At 40.3% G+C, this 16,483-nt stretch overlaps 2 protein-coding genes across 3 annotated transcripts; both read right to left on the bottom strand.

The window, feature by feature from the left end:
- Positions 1-689: 689 nt before the first annotated feature.
- Positions 690-2,129, bottom strand: si:busm1-163l24.4 (uncharacterized protein LOC368754 homolog). Its single transcript, XM_042720974.1, has one exon. The coding sequence runs from the start codon at positions 2,000-2,002 to the stop codon at positions 1,109-1,111; it is 894 nt and encodes a 297-aa protein (XP_042576908.1). The 5' UTR covers positions 2,003-2,129; the 3' UTR covers positions 690-1,108.
- Positions 2,130-4,270: 2,141 nt separating this feature from the next.
- Positions 4,271-16,409, bottom strand: LOC109052226. Of its 2 annotated transcripts, none has more exons than XM_019069691.2 (6): positions 16,116-16,409; positions 15,792-16,000; positions 13,605-13,711; positions 10,653-13,466; positions 10,302-10,519; positions 4,271-5,128 (listed from the first exon to the last, which is right to left on the bottom strand). In XM_019069691.2, exons 2-6 carry the CDS (start codon positions 15,973-15,975, stop codon positions 5,026-5,028), a joined length of 3,426 nt encoding a protein of 1,141 aa, XP_018925236.2. In that variant the 5' UTR covers positions 15,976-16,000; positions 16,116-16,409; the 3' UTR covers positions 4,271-5,025. The 2 variants fall into 2 exon arrangements, with proteins under 2 accessions (XP_018925236.2, XP_018925237.2); XM_019069692.2 differs by having other exon boundaries at positions 15,792-15,991.
- Positions 16,410-16,483: the final 74 nt, after the last annotated feature.

The raw sequence follows: 16,483 nt of genomic DNA, 5'->3' as shown, positions 1-16,483 counted from the left end.
ACTCACAATGTTCTGTCATTTACAACACATCATGTTCTCACTAGGTAGTTTAATATTTATGCTTAAGTTTTCCAGTGTGACCATATTACATTGAGGGGAAAGTACACTGATATGTACACTGCAAATGATTTATTACTTGGTATATTTGCCTAGCCTTTCACTATAGTTATCTAAAAATTCTTAAAACAAGTTACATTTACTTTAATTTAAGATAAATCTAAGAAGAATCGAGGTACAGGTGAAACCAAAAAATATATATTTTCCTATTTACTGATGTGGTAAGTGGAACTTAATTTACATGGAAAACAAGTAGCTTTTTCATACCTGTTGTCAAGTGTTTTTACTTGTTTTTATACAAACCACAGTCAGTTTTGCTACAACAAGAATTAATACATTATTTTCCTTCTCATTTGAATGTTTTAGGGATGTTTCCAGTAGAACATCTTAACAAGACAAAGATACTGAACAATCATTTTATTTATTTATAGAGTAGCGAAAAAATAGGAAAATCCCAACTGAATTAATACAAACAGTAAAAAATTCAGTTATTTAAAAAAAAATAAAAAAATTTTTTTTATCTCAGGCCAGGAAACAATAATGGGAATTTCCTTACTCAATACTTTTTTTTTCTCTCTCTCTTCTCTCTAACAGCAAGAAATTGATTTTGAACAGCAAGAACCTAAGATTTTAATTATTTATTTATTTTTATTTTTTTTATCTAGTAATGAACAACTGAAAAGTCATGAAATTTAATTTGAAGTTGTCACAAAATCGTCATTTTAGTAATTAAGCAGCTGCAAACATCACTTATACATGTGCAAAAAAACCACTCTAATACAACATTAAGGAAACATCGTAACTCTTCAAAACAGGCAGTTATTTTAGATATGTCAAGGTGTTTCTTGCAGTTGAACATAATTGTTACACCCAACACTGAATTGAGAAAAACAAATGGCATCAAGCAATCATGGGTAATCCAATAGAATAAACATAAAATGCATCCAGAAATGGATTGCTGACTCACAAAATAAATGACCTGAACCTAGCAAAAGCAACATTCCTCTAGAAAACAACATGGCACTTGTAACACTGTGCTCAAAATCAAGGTTCAAACTGCTTTAACATTATCCGCAGAGGTTCTTCTAGTGCCAGGTCCTGTCATGACCATGATTCCCAGTCGTCTCTTTCGGTGTCCAGCACCATGACTGTGCCCGTGCGAATTACCTCTGTGTTTACTACTTTTATGCTGGTGTGTTTGATGCCCTTTTTTAGCATGTGAGCCCCGGGTCTGTCCACTCCTGAGTCCATGTCTATGCCTAGAGCCATGAGTTCTCCTTTTACATTGTCCCCTACCATGTCCAGTTGTTTTTTCTTTACTCCTGTGCTCTCGTTTCTCTAGAGTTGTACTGCACTCTAGTGTTTTCGTCTTCTGAGTTGCCAATGAAAACGCTTCATGTCCTTGGTGGGCTTCATTAAGACACAGTGGGCAGATGAACCGGTGGTCTGTCCGACAAGAAAACTCCAATAGCCTGTTGTGTGGCAAACAAATATTTCCTTTAGGTTCCCCGTTAACAACAATAACTGTGTGCTTTTCTCTGGGATAGTCATTGTTATGATATCTCAGGTGGGCCCTGCAGCACAAATCCTCACTTTCTGGACACATCTTGACGTTTTTGGCGTTTTTTGCTGTGCAGATTTTTCTCTCCATGCGTCCAGGTCCATCATAACGTGTAGGTGGAGGATCCTGAAGGCCTGTGTTTTTAAACCGCTCCACCACTTCTGCAAACATGGTGTTTTTGTTGAGGACAGGTCGAGGCGAGAAGGTCTTCCTGCACTGAGGGCAGCTGTAACCCGTGTCTTTGCTGCCATTTTTATCCCAGTAGTCTTTAACACAGCTCATGCAGTAGTTGTGTCCACAGGGAATCGTCACTGGATCCTGGAGTGCGTCCAGACAGATGGGACAGTTGAACGGATCGAGGTCTTCTAAACACTCCTCTGCCATTTCACACAGTGAAATCTTAACTAATAATTAGCTGTAATAAATTCAGTGTTCTCTCTCTACACCGTAAGCTACATAATCAAGTTCCATACCGAGCAAGTGAGTGCAAGAGAAAGAAAAAGGGAACAAGTATGTGTTTAGAGTACAGTAACCTGTTTGACAGGTTCAGCCGTCAACAAAGTATTTTTTCATTGCTTTTCCCTGAGAAAATACGCTAACAGCCAAAACTTATGACATACCCCGCCCACATTTTAGAGTAGAAAAGTCATCAAAACTACTAAAGAACCTAAGTGTCTAAGAACCTAAGTGTATCTTTTTAAAATAAAAAATTTTGGGAAAAAATCTAACTTATTTTTGAGCTTCTTTAACAGTTTTCATCCTTGTTCTTGTGCTTGCAAGATATATAGACAGACAGACAGCTGTGGTGAGCTTTCCTTCAAAAATATCTTATGCTTACTACAGCTGCATTCATTTGGTCAAGAATAGTTAAAACAGAATATAATTTTTTAAATATTTTTTTTATATATTTTAAAATGTTATTTCTGTGATGCAAAGCTGAATTTTCAGCATCATTACCCCAGTCTTCACATGATCCTTCAGAAATCATTCTACTGTAATATGCTGATTTGAGGCTCAATAAACATTCGTTATTATCAATGTTCATAACAGTTGTGTTTCTTAGTATTTTTTTATGGAAACATCCTTTTTATGACTTTTGATTAATAGAAAGTTCAAAAGAACAGCATTTGTTTGAAAAAGAAATCTTTTGTAACAAATGTGTGCTGAATAAAAGTTTTTTTTTTTTTTTTTTGTTTTTGGAAAAAGAATTTTTTTTATGGGTGTTTATTTAGATCAGATGGTTGATAGAGAGATACATTGATTTGTTTGTTCTTTTTTTTTGTATTTATTTTTTGTTTATCCTTAGGTTTGGTCACTTTATGAGATCATTTAGAAAAAAGCTGTTGCTGAAACTGGCCCCTATAGTACAAGAAATAAAATTACACAGAGCTCAACAGCTACCTCTGCAAGCTGCAAACATAATTCAGTTTTGATTAAGTTTTGATAAAGTTATTATTATGTATTTACATAAAATCAAGAATAATTTGTTAAAAAAATGTTGTAGCCATATTCACAATCTTCGTGGTAACAATGTCAAACAGCATGTTACAAATTACAAGTTTATCCACGATATTAACCACACACAACTACAGGGCTTGGAGAAAGCAGTTGTTTTGTACTGCCAGCAGCTGCTGGTGCAGTCCACGCAGAAACTCTGTCCGCAGGGAATTGTTGCAGGACCGCTGAGTTGCTCTTGGAGCAGCAGACCTCTCAGCTCAGCCATTTTGATGAAGACAATGCAGTGGAGAGACCAGGAATACTGCCAAAGGCAGGTTTTCTGCTCTGAAAGCAGAGGACTGTGGGGATCGGATCTGTGCTGGCTGGGTGTTGAGTAGAGATGCAGGGAAAATAACATCCCAGAGGGCACAAACTGATCACGTTCAATATGTTATGACACAATATCAACAGTTTCTTTTAAACAACTGCTGAACATTAACTTATTTGGAAAGTTACTAACATGTTTCATTTTTAATATATAACATTAAATCTGTCTGTCTATCTATCTGTTCGTCTGGCTGGCTGTCTATCCATCAATACATTATCTATCTATCTATCTATCTATCTATCTATCTATCTATCTATCTATCTATCTATCTACTTGGCCACAGATATTAATACTTTAAGCTGATTCATGCAAATATTTCAGTTAAATTCCATAAGCTCCACAATTTTGTCATGATGTGAGCTCAACACTGACTTCAAATGCCCAGTTGGATTTTGTCCTGTTGCAGTCACTACATTCAACATAATGGTTTGTTTGAGGGTTAAATTTTCTGATGGCTGTAGCGGTCAGTGTTTTGGTTGAGAGCTGGTCTTTCTGCACTCAGGGCAGCTGTACCCTGTCGCTTTGTGTTGATCCCAGCTCTGCCTGATGCAGGCCGTACAGTAGTGTTCATCCTGGAGAAGGTCCAGACAGTCTCAGAACTGAGCTACTAATGACTGAGCGAATCTCCAGCCTCTGTTGTATTAGGACAGATTCAAAAAGAAAGAAAGAGAAAAGCCGAATACGACCCTTTAGCTTTGATTGCTTTTGACACATTAGGAAAAAGCACAGGAATGTTGCTGTACTTGTTTTTGTACAGTGGAAAGAAGGAACAAGGAAAATATTGATAAGATTCATGTGTATACGGTATAATGCACAGTAAAAACTCATTTTACTGGAATGAATTTTATTCAGCCTACAGACATATGAGCCATATCATTAAGCAGGGTTTTCAAAAATTAAGAAGGTAATATTAGACAAGAGTTTAGAGTAGATAACCATTGAGTATTCAGTGCACCTTTGAAAACTTACAATGCCATAATAACCCTAAAATCGAATGAACACTTTTGCATTACCAATAATGCCCTAGCATTGTGGTCGCATGTTTTGCAAAAAAATAGAAAATAAATTCTAGCGAGCCCAATACTGCTTATACAAAATCTGTTACATATGATGCACCTTCCTTACGGTTTTACAACAAAATAATACACAGATTCAATATTCATGAAAGATCAGAGATTTGCTGGACTGTTGAATTTAATTATAGAGTGACTAACAAAAACAATCTCTCAAACAAGATCATTGTTCAATTAAAAGCATACTCAACTGATTCAGAATATACAGAGCATTATGTTGAGCATTACTGATGCTATACATTAATACAGATTAAAAACATGATTATAGAATGAAAATGGCACTTTAAAATGAGTACAAAAGTACATAAACAACAACAATAACTGTTAACAGAAATACTGCATAAACATTCAAATAAAAGGATTAAGTAGTCTTTTACAATCAGTATTATATTTAGATTATTTACATTGATTGTTACTTGATTTACATTTCTAGGAAGGAAATATATAAAAAGAAGTATGCACACTTTACTAATTATTTGTGGTTTTTATGATTTGTGTTATTCTCAAGGTCAGGATTTGGCTTGATCTTGACTAATTGCAGGTACTCCTTCAATCCCATGAGCCACCAGTGCCTCACACAAGTGAGTAAGGTATGTCGAGTCTGGATATCCACTGTTGCACACAAACAAATATTTCAAATTCACACAAAAAGTTGAAATTGGATATTTTAAATGTCAAATTAATGCATTCTGAGAAATTAAGCATTCTTTCTCCCAGTCCACACTTATTAAATATAATAAATATACTAAATGTTGATTTATCCTTCAGGCCTGCAGTTTTTTAAACATTTTTAAAAACTTTCTTACAAGGTTTTCTTTAGTAAAAAGCCTATGCCATCATTTATTTAAAATACATTTATATCATACTAACTATACAACAAATCCATTAACATATTTAGTGGCATATCTCTCAAGATTTACTGATACAAAATTATAATGAAACTTTTTTGGAGTATTTCTTTATTGCACAATGCAAATGTCTTAATATTAATGGCTGACATGTTTTAATATCACTATTAATAAGGACTATATAATATCTGTATAATAACAGTCTTTAAATGCAAGATATTTAAAGTGTACCTGAAGTATACACAATCAAATATACTTAAGTATATATTTAGTTGGACCACAATTAAAGTGCATTAAGTACATAATTAGTTGTTCCAGTTTAGCAGACACCAAGTATTGAACAGTGTAATATATTAAAAGTACAATTGTAAGGTTTTTTTTTTTTTATCAAGCCCATACATTAAATATGTTAAAGTGCCCCTATTATTGATTTTTGAAAATTACCTTTCATGCAGTGTGTAACACAGCTCTAAGTGAATGAATATTTATATTTATATTTACATTTACATATTTATACCCGCCCACTTGTTGTGCGTGCAGACCCGGGAAAACTAACATAACCTCGGTTCCCTGAGATGAGGGAACGAGACATTGCTATGAGAATTACTCTTTTCTCCAAATACTATTGAAGCCTTATTGAATCATGCCAGTCAAACTGACAAATGGTGTTCAAGCATGCAAAATATGAGGGGCTCCGCACTCTATATAAAGCAGCGATTGTACATCATCCATTCAGAATCTTGACTGAAGCGGTTGGCATTCTAAGATCCTGAGCTTGGTAACACGGCAATAAGAGCAATGTCTCGTTCCCGCATCTCAGGGAACTGAGGTTACGTTAGTAACCAAGAGCATTCCCTTTAGATTCGGTCACTCAACATTGCTATAGGAACGTATAAAATTCCGCCGTGTCACAGCGATGGAGCCTGGCTCGACTAAGTATGTCAAGTTTCACATACGGAACCGTAATGAGAGCGGCAATAATATTAGTAGAAACCACTGAGGCAAGCAGCTCAGATCATAACTGAGGCTGAGAAGGTGCGTGCGATAGATAGACAGCACATGTGATGCAAGCGACGACACATCTAGGTTATAAAACCTCGCTAAAGTGCTGGGTGATGACAAGCCTGCCGCCATGCAAATGTACTGAATAGATATGCCATTTGCCCAGGCCCACGGGGACGCGAGTCCGAGGGTTAAGTGGGCCTGAACCCCTATAGGACATCTCACGCCCTTAGAGCCAAAAGCCAAAGCAATTGTGTCGATGATCCAGTGTGACAGCCTTTGTTTGGACACAGGCAGGCGTTTTGTGCGTCCTCCAAAGCATACATACAACTAGCTGCTTCAAGAGCCTGAACTGTATAGAGCGCTCGGTATAAATGCACACTGCACTTACAGGGCACAGCAAGAGTGCATTGAGTGGCTCCGGCCTGGCCAGTGTTTCTGGGCGGAAAGGCAGATAGTGTTATGACCTGCGCTTTAAATGAAGTCAAAAGCACTTTAGACTTTTCCTAGGCTTTAAGTTGAGTCTGCAATCACCTGTCCCGAACTCAATACACGCGTTGTCAATTGACAGTGCCTGCAGGTCCCCAGCTCGCTTAACAGAGGACAGCGCGAGCAGGAGTGCTGTCTTGAAAGAGAGCACATGCAAGCTCGCTGATTGTATGGGCTCGCACAGGCCTTTTTTTTTTGAAGAAAGGCAAGAATTATTGGTATTGGGTAGTTGAATGGGCCTTCGCCTTGTGACCCGCACCAATTTGTGAAAACTCTCCATTAATGTGCTTAAAGACGTCTAGTGGAAGGAGACCTAGCCTCAGACATAGTGTTCAACACACGCTGAGGAAGTGCATCCTTTACAAGCAAGCTCCGTCGAGCAGCCAGACATGAAGAAGGCTCCATGACTCCGGATTTGGATGCTATATGGTTAACTGTGCTTGAGAGAGGAGGTCTCGCTTCAGTGGGATAGACGACGTGGGGCTACCAGCATCTCCACCAGTTCTGGGTACCACGGCCATTTCGCTGCCACTAACAGAACAGATTTGTTTTCCTATCTGATTTTGCAAAGCACGAGAGGCAGAAGTTTCCCTGGAGGAAAAGCATACTTGCTTACTTTCGGCCAGCTGTGAGCTAGTGCATCCAGTCCCAGTGATCCACCTCTGCCCTGCCGAATACACTCCAAATCATATTGACTTTAAAAGGGTGTAATCTCCACTTTCCGTGGACTACCCCGCTCCTCGACAGTAAATCCAAGCCATGATTCAGGTGTCTGGGGACATGTACTCCCCGGATGGAGAGGTGTCGATCTGCCCACAGAAGAAGGTCTCTTGCCAGCCGCAGCAGCGGCCACGAGCTCACGCCACCCTTGGTGATTTATAGACACTACCACTGTCATGCTGTCAGTTCTGATGAGAACGTGATGGTGGAGAATGTCCGGAAGAAAGCACTCGAGCACTAGGTGTACAGCACGGAGCTCCAGACAGTTTATGTGCCACAACTTCTCTGTTTCTGACCACATCCCGAAGGCTGGTCTGCCGTTGCATACAGCTTCCCAGCCCATGCTCCATGCATCTGTTGTAACAGTCTTTCTCCCGATCATTTGGCCAATAAGAACACACTGGCGATACAGAGTCATATCGCGCCAAGGGGTCAGCACAACCCAGCAATCACGCGTCACTTTGATACACAAGGTGCCCGTGCGCCATGCACTCTGTGGCACCCGGCACTTTAGCCAGAGCTGAAGCGCTCGCATATGTAGGAGCCCTAGTTTGCACACTGTCGAGGTGGCAGCCATCTGGTCAAGCATCCTCTGAAAGCATTTCGGCAGGGGAGAGTGACCTAACTTTAATACTGCGAGAGAGCTGATCAGTTTTTGTGAGCGTTCCTCCGACAGACACGCTCGCATATTGATTGAATTTAGCTCCACTCCTAAAAGGGAGACATCCTGGCTCGGTACCAGCATGCTCTTTTGCATATTCAGTTAGCCCTAAAAGCTTTTAAGATGCTGAGCTTGTCGCTGAGCAGTGCGCTCAGGGTAGGGCCGTGAATTGGTACGCTATCCCCTCGAATGCAAATCTCAGGAAACGCCCGTGGGGCTACCTGAATCTGAAAATAAGCATCCTTTAAATCCACAGAGATAAACCAATCTCTCGGTCTGATGCGTGAGAGGATTTGTCTAAGCGTAATCATTTAGAACAAGCGATTTGAAAGCGCGCGGTCTCAGGTCCAAGATTGGGCAAAGTCCGCCGTCTTTCTTTGGTACCAGAAAATAGCGACTGTTGAAGCCGCTCTCGTGGTCTGCTAGGGGCACTGTCTCTACAGCGTGTTTTGGGAGGAGGTTGTATATTTCCTCTAGCGGAACTGAGGCTTTTCGCTCCCGTACAGTGGTCATAAACACACCGTTGAAACGGGGCGGTCTGCGGAAGAACTGAAGCATGTAGCTGTTCTTTATTGATTTCATAACCCACTCTGATACCCCTGGCAGTGCCTGCCAAGCTTCTGTGAACTGTGACAGCAGGCGAAGCGGGCTGCACACCGTGAGGGATAACTCGCCGTTGGGGGGCGGGGAGTTTAATACCACACGTGTGTGAGAGTGAGTGAGAGGGGAGTGAGTGGGGGAGAATTGCTCTGATATTAAGGTGAGTTTTGAATGTTTTACGACTTTATTGCACTGCATAGTGAAACAGTCAAACACAAACATGACAATTGCTCTCGCCGCCTGCAACAGGCAGGGGCATGGTGAACACACAGCGAAGCGAGCAGACTTTTTCAGTGACTCGTCTTCGGCGCTGGGTGCAGATTTTCTCCTCCGAGACAGCATCAGGAACGTGGCTTTGATTCTTGTGCCGGTGGGGTGCCGGTGAAAGTAGAGTAATTATTTTAAACACTTGCCGTCATGTACTCTGGAGCCTACTGTAGCATGCAAAATACATATTGAGTTGTGTGTATTGTGTTCGCTCTGCACAGCTTGTAGGTCTCTGTCTAACAGCAATATCTGTTTACTCGCAATTGTCTAGAAATGTATGGATGAATAGTGAATGTTTGTCGTTGTTATTACTTGTAGTTCTGATAAAGAATAGAGCAATACATTAGCGTACAAACTGCAGTGCTTTATCAATACGTTTCTGCATTGGGATAACACATATAACATGGCTGTTTGGGTGTTTACCACCAAGCTGTGGGCTAAGTAATGGAGATGGGTGTTCTGTTATTGACCTGCGCTGCACGCAGTAGACCAATCACAACTGACTGGGTCATCAGACCAATCACCGCAGTTTAGCGTCACGCAAAGGAGGAGTTTGGAAAAATGAATCGTTAAACTAACCGTTTGGGAGTCATTGAGCAAAAAAGGAAATATAAATGCATATTTTAAGACAATGAAATTGTTTTTTGACCCTGCATGCATGTCAACCTGTTGTTGGGGACTCCCAAAACCAAAATATGAACCTTTCATTACCCATAATAGGAGCGCTTTAATGTATTTTACATTCTATTAATCTGTTTGAATTGAATTCCTTATCAAATTTAAATTACAATTCTGAGTCCCTTTTGCAAACTTAATTTCAATTAAAAAATTTAACTGGAATTTTTAAAAAGCATGACACCTCAACTGGCAATGTCTGAGTGAAAGCAAATGTTTTAACCATGCCATGGATATCCTGTCACAGTCATGTAACAGATTATTACCTAATAATAAAAATGGCTACTCTCTACTACAAAAGAGATCCTTTTTGTAGGCACTGTAGTTGGGGCAATCACCCCTGTGGTTAAGCTAACAAGCACTAACACATCCTTACTAAAGTTATATTAGGAAAACATAAGTTAAAAGATAATTAGTACTCTCTAAAATCATAGAAATCACACATCAACATGTCTATGCCACCAGCCATGGTATAATTATCTTTGCAAGCTTAGTGTTTGTTCAGCTTAGCATCTGGACTCACCCACTCTTTCCTCCATCCACCCTGGTCTTGTGGGGGATCCTGCCCCAGGTTACTTTTGCATCACCACCAGCCTTCTTGCCTGAGCTAATAGTAAATGTTAGGCCTTGATTAAATGCCTTTTCCAGGCAAGGCAATAAACTCCGTCCCTTTGGGTTGAGTGGCAGATAAGCCACAAATTGACCACCCTCGAATGGTGACCCAGGACAGGGATCCTTGTCCTAGAAGAGATGTGTAAGGCACAGAAATTAAAAGGTAATACTATATTACATAACTGATATTACAATATATTTTGCACAGTTATATGTCTAGAATGCTTTACTTAAACTAAGATATAATACACAAAGCTAATACCCCTTGTATGCCATCAGATATGCAGTATGTGATCTTGGCCGTTGTGTATTTGTTATAGCCTGGAAGACTCAAAGTCATCTCCACACATGTCATAGTGCCTTGGATGCCCTTATGTTCTTTGCTGTCCTCTTGTCGTGAATGCTGCTCTTGAGTCTGATGTTCCTGTTGTGTATCTTTTGAGCTACAACTTTGAAACGGATCCCCCAGAACCTTCTTCTCAGAGTTCATCTCCTCTTTTCCACACACTCGGCAGTATTTATGCAGTTGTAGGCAGTCAGAGCAAAGGATGACACCACAGATGGTCCGTTTCACATTTGCATTATTTGCTCCACACAAGCATTGTTCTGAAACAATAGATGACAGCAGATTGGTCTGTTTCAAAGTCATTGAGGTATCTTGTTTTTTGTATGCTTCAAGTGGTAAAGAAGTTGGCCCATCATTTTTTTGTCTTGTTGTGTCTTCTTTGGCATAAGTAAATTGGCTTTGTGAGTTTGTCTTGCTTAATTCATCCTTAGTAGATCTAGGGTTTTCCAACCTTTCCAATGTAGCCGATTTCGGTTTGGTTGATTGTCCTTCACTCTTGCAACTGCTGTTAGACTGAGCCACTTGACTTGTATCCTGAAAAGGAAACTCCTTCAGACTTTGATCAGATTTAGAGTGATCAGCTTTTGTTGACCTTATGCTCAAAGAAGACATGGCTGCTCCTTGATCTACACCCTCCTGCAAAGTCTTCATCTGAGGTAAGGAAGGAGACTTCTGCCCAGGATATATGTCCTTAAATATATCACTGGCTTGAGAACAGAGCAATTTTGGGCCAAGCAAGTAAATGCTGTTCCTCGTGGTGTGCAAGAAGACCTTGCGAAAACGTGACTGCACATTCAAGCAGCAGGTTTCAAACAGTTTGTCTTTTTCAACCACGCCAAGCTCCGTCAAACTCAAATCCTGAAAGCAAAAGTCGCTGGCTATCATAGCCACTAGATTCTGAAGCTGCCGATGACTTTCTCCAACCTTCGATGAGTCTGTGCCCTTCAGTGTCACACTCATCTCACTTTTGCCTGCTTGTTTCTCAGTCATTTCTAAGCCAGATTTCATGGCATCCAGTTGCTTGCAGTAGACCTCCTTCATGTATATCCACATCATGCAAGACACAGTAAGTTCTGCTTCTACTGTAGGAATCTGAGAATCTTCATTGGGTTTTCCACCACTGAGGCTATTGGATCTTGCTCTTTGATAAACATGTGTGCTAATCATTGGCTTAGCTGTAATCTGGTTATTTTTCACCTGATCTTTTAGGTGTGGCCGACCTGCGAAACTATTGGATCTCCTTAAGGGGGATTTGGAAGTGGCCAGTGATGTTGAGGAGGGAGCAGCTGTCTTCACTTCGGTATTACTGGTTGATAGAGCATTCACACTCGTGTTCACTGAAAGTTTGACTCCTGTGGTGAATGTTGAAGTGAGTCCAGCAGCAGTAGCTGGTTTGGCCTTGGATGTGTTGAAGGTGGTTCCACCAAATGTATTCCCAGATAGCGGGTCTTGGTTTTTAAACAGGACATCCTCTCCTGTACAGCTTGGATTTGTTATCCTGAATGTTTCAGTTCCTTCCCTTGTCAGTTCATTACTGAGTACACCTGCAGTGCCAAGCGAAGACCTTATGGGTGGTGTTGTTGGGTCTAACATTAGCATGTCCATTTTAGTTGTGCGACTCTTTATGTCTCCACCCATCTCTCCTAGCCCAGAGCTTTTAAACCGAGCCACTAGTTTGTATTCTTTTGTATTCCCAATGTCTCCTTTTCGTTCAGTACTAGAGCCAATCAGTTTAGGGGGCACTGGAGTGTGCACTTCACTTTTTCTCTTAACCTGTTGCTCTCTCTCCAAGGATTCAAAGGATGCTGATGGAGAACTGGAAGAGGATCCTGGCATTTCCATCAAGTTCCGCATCACGTCTTCCTCCCCACCAAGCAGTAGCATTTGTTTGGCCTGAGACACCTCACTTTTTTCTCCAACTATATAAATGCTGTCCTGGTCATAGCTAAGCAGAACATTAGGCAGTACTAACTGCACCTTTTTTAATGCGTAATTCAGTCCGTCTGGCATGTAAAGAGCACCCTTTTTAATCTGGTCTTTTCTCAGACAACCCTCTAGCTGTTGATAAAGCTGCCTGAGCTCCTTATGGGCTTGACACGTGTTCTGTTTAACCCCTGACCCGGTTGGGACCTCTGACTGTAGGTACAGGGTGGTGACCCCCTCGGATGTAATGGGAACCGCTTGCAATTCATGAAGTTGCAGTATTTGCTTGTACTTCTTAATGCTTTGCAGGTACGCAAACACATCAGCTTCCATGATGATCGAAAGATCCTCCAAATGAACTTCATCTGTCCTGCACTCGTCCCCCTCTTCCATTTTGCTTTTCTTAGTCCGAGTACTGCGTTCAGTGAGGGCTTCATTGCTGTCTTGCCGTCCGTAGTGCACATGTCCTAAACCTGCCATGGATATAGAGCTGACATCTCCTGAAGAGCGGGATGCAAAATTGGTCCATTTCTTTACACTTGCGAGGTCTTCCCTCTTCTCAAGACTTTGACCTCTGTCTCCAGTAAAATGAGGATATTCGCCTTTTGAAAGGTTATTATTAAATAACGTCTGCATATAAGGAAAGGCGGCTTGAAAATCAGAGTAGTTGCCTTGCAAGGTGCGTGTGTCCTGCAATAAGCCACTTTGCATACGTAGACCAGGAAACTCACTGCGCAGTACATTCAGAGTCTCTGCACCGTGTGGAAGCTGACTGCAATCTATAGTCACAGTCATATCGAGGATCACCTAAAGGAGTGCAAAAACATCAACTTTGTGACTGTGTCAAAACAAAATGAATATTAGGCTAGATATGATTGGGAAATGGAATTTGTATTTTTTTTTTTTTTAAAGCTGTCAAATGCAATGCTTATACAGTCAGCAAACCTTATTTAGACTCTGGGAGACTTGTCTTGGTAGACTCAGGGAGAGTTCATATTTCATGCCATCTAGCAGTAAAATGTGAGGATGATGGCGAAGTACACTCTGGACCACTAAATAAAACCAGAAAGAGAGGTTCAATCTCATTTGAGAGGCAAAGACTTGCTCAGCAGTTTACACACTAACAAATAAGATGAATGCACAGACAGATGTAAGTAAATTTTTCATAAAGTCTGATCAATAAAAGTAGCAATTGTCGTTTTCTCTCTGTCTCACCAAAGACACTGATTCTCACTTATCTGACTCTGCTGCTGCACACACACAAGCACAGTGAAAACTAATTCATTTTTAATCAGGCTTGACAGGGCATAAAGAATACCCCGTCACAACCTGGCCACCCCCAGGCCACTTTATCAGCAAACTGACTACACAACTAAAATTTTGCCTTGGCAGACTAGTCAGCTAGCAAGAGCCAGAGACTTCATTAGGTATATGCCAGCCGTTTGGCTTTCAATCAGTGCATTTTGGATTTTTTTCAACTACCAGCTACTTTGGTAATAACATTTAAATGCACTGAAATTCAGTGTATGCACCAGAAATATAGAAAGTGGCATAAGTTTGGTCAACATTTTATGCTAAAAATGTAAAATTCCAAAGTAAATAGCAATTCAAACATATACAGATAATAAAATATATAGTCTCATAAAATGTTGTAAATTTTCAGTGTATCCACCTTTTTCTTCCTGTAAGAGCATGCACGGCCATTTGTAAGTTCTATGGGTCCAGCTATTTTTAGCTGTACAAAACAGCTTGTTTTGCTGCTTGATATTGAAAATTGGTGTGTCCTACCATATTATTGTGATGTATTATCTTAATTATGAACACACTGGTTTGTAGTGCAAACAGTTTTACCGTTTACTGCACATTGTTATTCTTCTCTTTATTTTCCTACAGCAGTCAATGAACTGGAAATCTCTCACATACTCGCTTACTTCCGTGTTGAAGAAAAAGGTAGATAAAACCATGTAAATTGGTTTGCTTTTAAATAGCCATAGTTTCTTAATTTATGCTGCATGTAAATTAAGGTAATGTAGGCTAGATACAACCCTTAAAGGGGTCAATGGATGTAAATTGTTTTTAATTTTTGCTTTTTTTTGGTTTTTGATGTTGTTTTGCATCTTTACAGTGTGTGTATTGAAAGTGTGTGTAATGATGATCAATGATTATAAAAAGTGGATCATGTGTCATAATTTATTTTTTATTTTTTCGCCGTTCATAGATTCTTGGCAGACTGACGTAGTTCTGCACAAGCCGCTCCCACGATTATTGACTGACACTGCCATTTTATCACAGACCCACCCTGAGTGAGCTGTCATCAGCTCACCATTGTTTCAACGCCAGAGCGGTTGTAGACAAGAATGGCTCCTAAGCGATTGAGGTCTTTTTTTGGTGGATGTAATAATGAACATAGCAGTCGTCATTTACTCCCAACATCTGAGCCACTGAAGACGCAGAGGATTACGTTTGTTTTTTAAGGGAATGCACCCTCCGATCTACCTAAATGTGTTTATGTTTGCGTGAATCATTCCTGATCCAGCTTCACCTCCAGAAGTGACTATAAGGGTTTTTAAATTAATCTTTGCAAATCACCTTTGCTAATAATGCACTAGTTAGCAAGTTCTGTGGCTAAATGAGGCTCTCAGTGAATGGCTCCTCACCTCACAGAAGAGAGGGGTGGGGCGAGCAGAGCTCATTAACATTTAAAGGGACATGCACCCAAACGGGTCGTTGTGAACGGAGTTGTTTTTTACAGGGTAAAAAGGGTGTTTTACTAAAGTATCATGTTTTTTACAGGGTAAAAAGGGTGTTTTACACTACCATTAAGAAATTTTAACCAAAGTATGTGACCCCTTTAATATTTTTATGACTAGCAACCCTGTATGATGTGGACTATTCTATTGCTTAAAATAAATCAGCTGTTCAGTTCAATAACTGAAGAACCAACGTTCAACTTTAAATTACATTTGTTTAGCAAAAACAACTATATGTGTTAATATTTAGAGGACAACTTAGGTTGTAAAGTGGCACAGTTTACCCCACTTTTCCTAGGCTATTTCACCATAGCCATGTATTCATCTATTGACAGCATTTACTCTGATGTTTAACAGCAGTCATCAGTCTGCATGTAAATACCCGTGCTCTCCTCAAATGTGACTAGGGCACGCAGAGGTGTCCGCGCGATGATAGTGACGGACGTGACCTCTCCTCCTCCGTTCCTCTGGCGGAGGAAGTGAATCAGAAGTTTGTCCCGGAGCCGTTCGTGATCCACGTCTGTTGGCAAACCGTGAACGCACACCGTTCGGCCTTCCTCTGCCATCCTTCAGGGCTGCCACCTACAAACACTGATTTTGAGTAAACATGAGTAGAGAAGGGCGGTATTGTTATTAACGCGTAACCAAACAAGCCATGTGAGCAGATAAATATCGAAATATATTTTCCAGCTTTGTCAGTTATTACCTTCCTCATTACAAAAACCAAAAGGAGGTAAAGTCGTTGTCCTGTCCACAGTTTGTGTTCGGAGTTCGAGCACACAGGAAGTGTAACTAACAACAGAGTTCTTGAGAAGAGACTCAGTTACACTATCGATTTTTAAGATGATTTTGCGTTGTTTTTTTTCCACCTGTGTGTCTCGATATCAAGACGTCGTTGTTCTGTTCTCCTTTAAAATAGAGGATTTTCCCGTTTTCCCAAAAATAAATTTCGTTATTTCGTGCCTGGCGAGAAAGTGAAAGTAAGAACGCAGACGACGAGAACTGCCCACTTTCCAAGTTTTTATGACTTGAGCTGCTTGCAAACTGGAAAATCGTTCGTTATTTATTATTTAT

The sequence above is a fragment of the Cyprinus carpio genome, chromosome B3, assembly GCF_018340385.1.
Source record: "Cyprinus carpio isolate SPL01 chromosome B3, ASM1834038v1, whole genome shotgun sequence".
Classification (NCBI taxonomy): Eukaryota; Metazoa; Chordata; class Actinopteri; order Cypriniformes; family Cyprinidae; genus Cyprinus; species Cyprinus carpio.
Note: the sequence above shows the minus strand (reverse complement) of the source record. Positions and strands in the feature narration are given on the sequence as shown.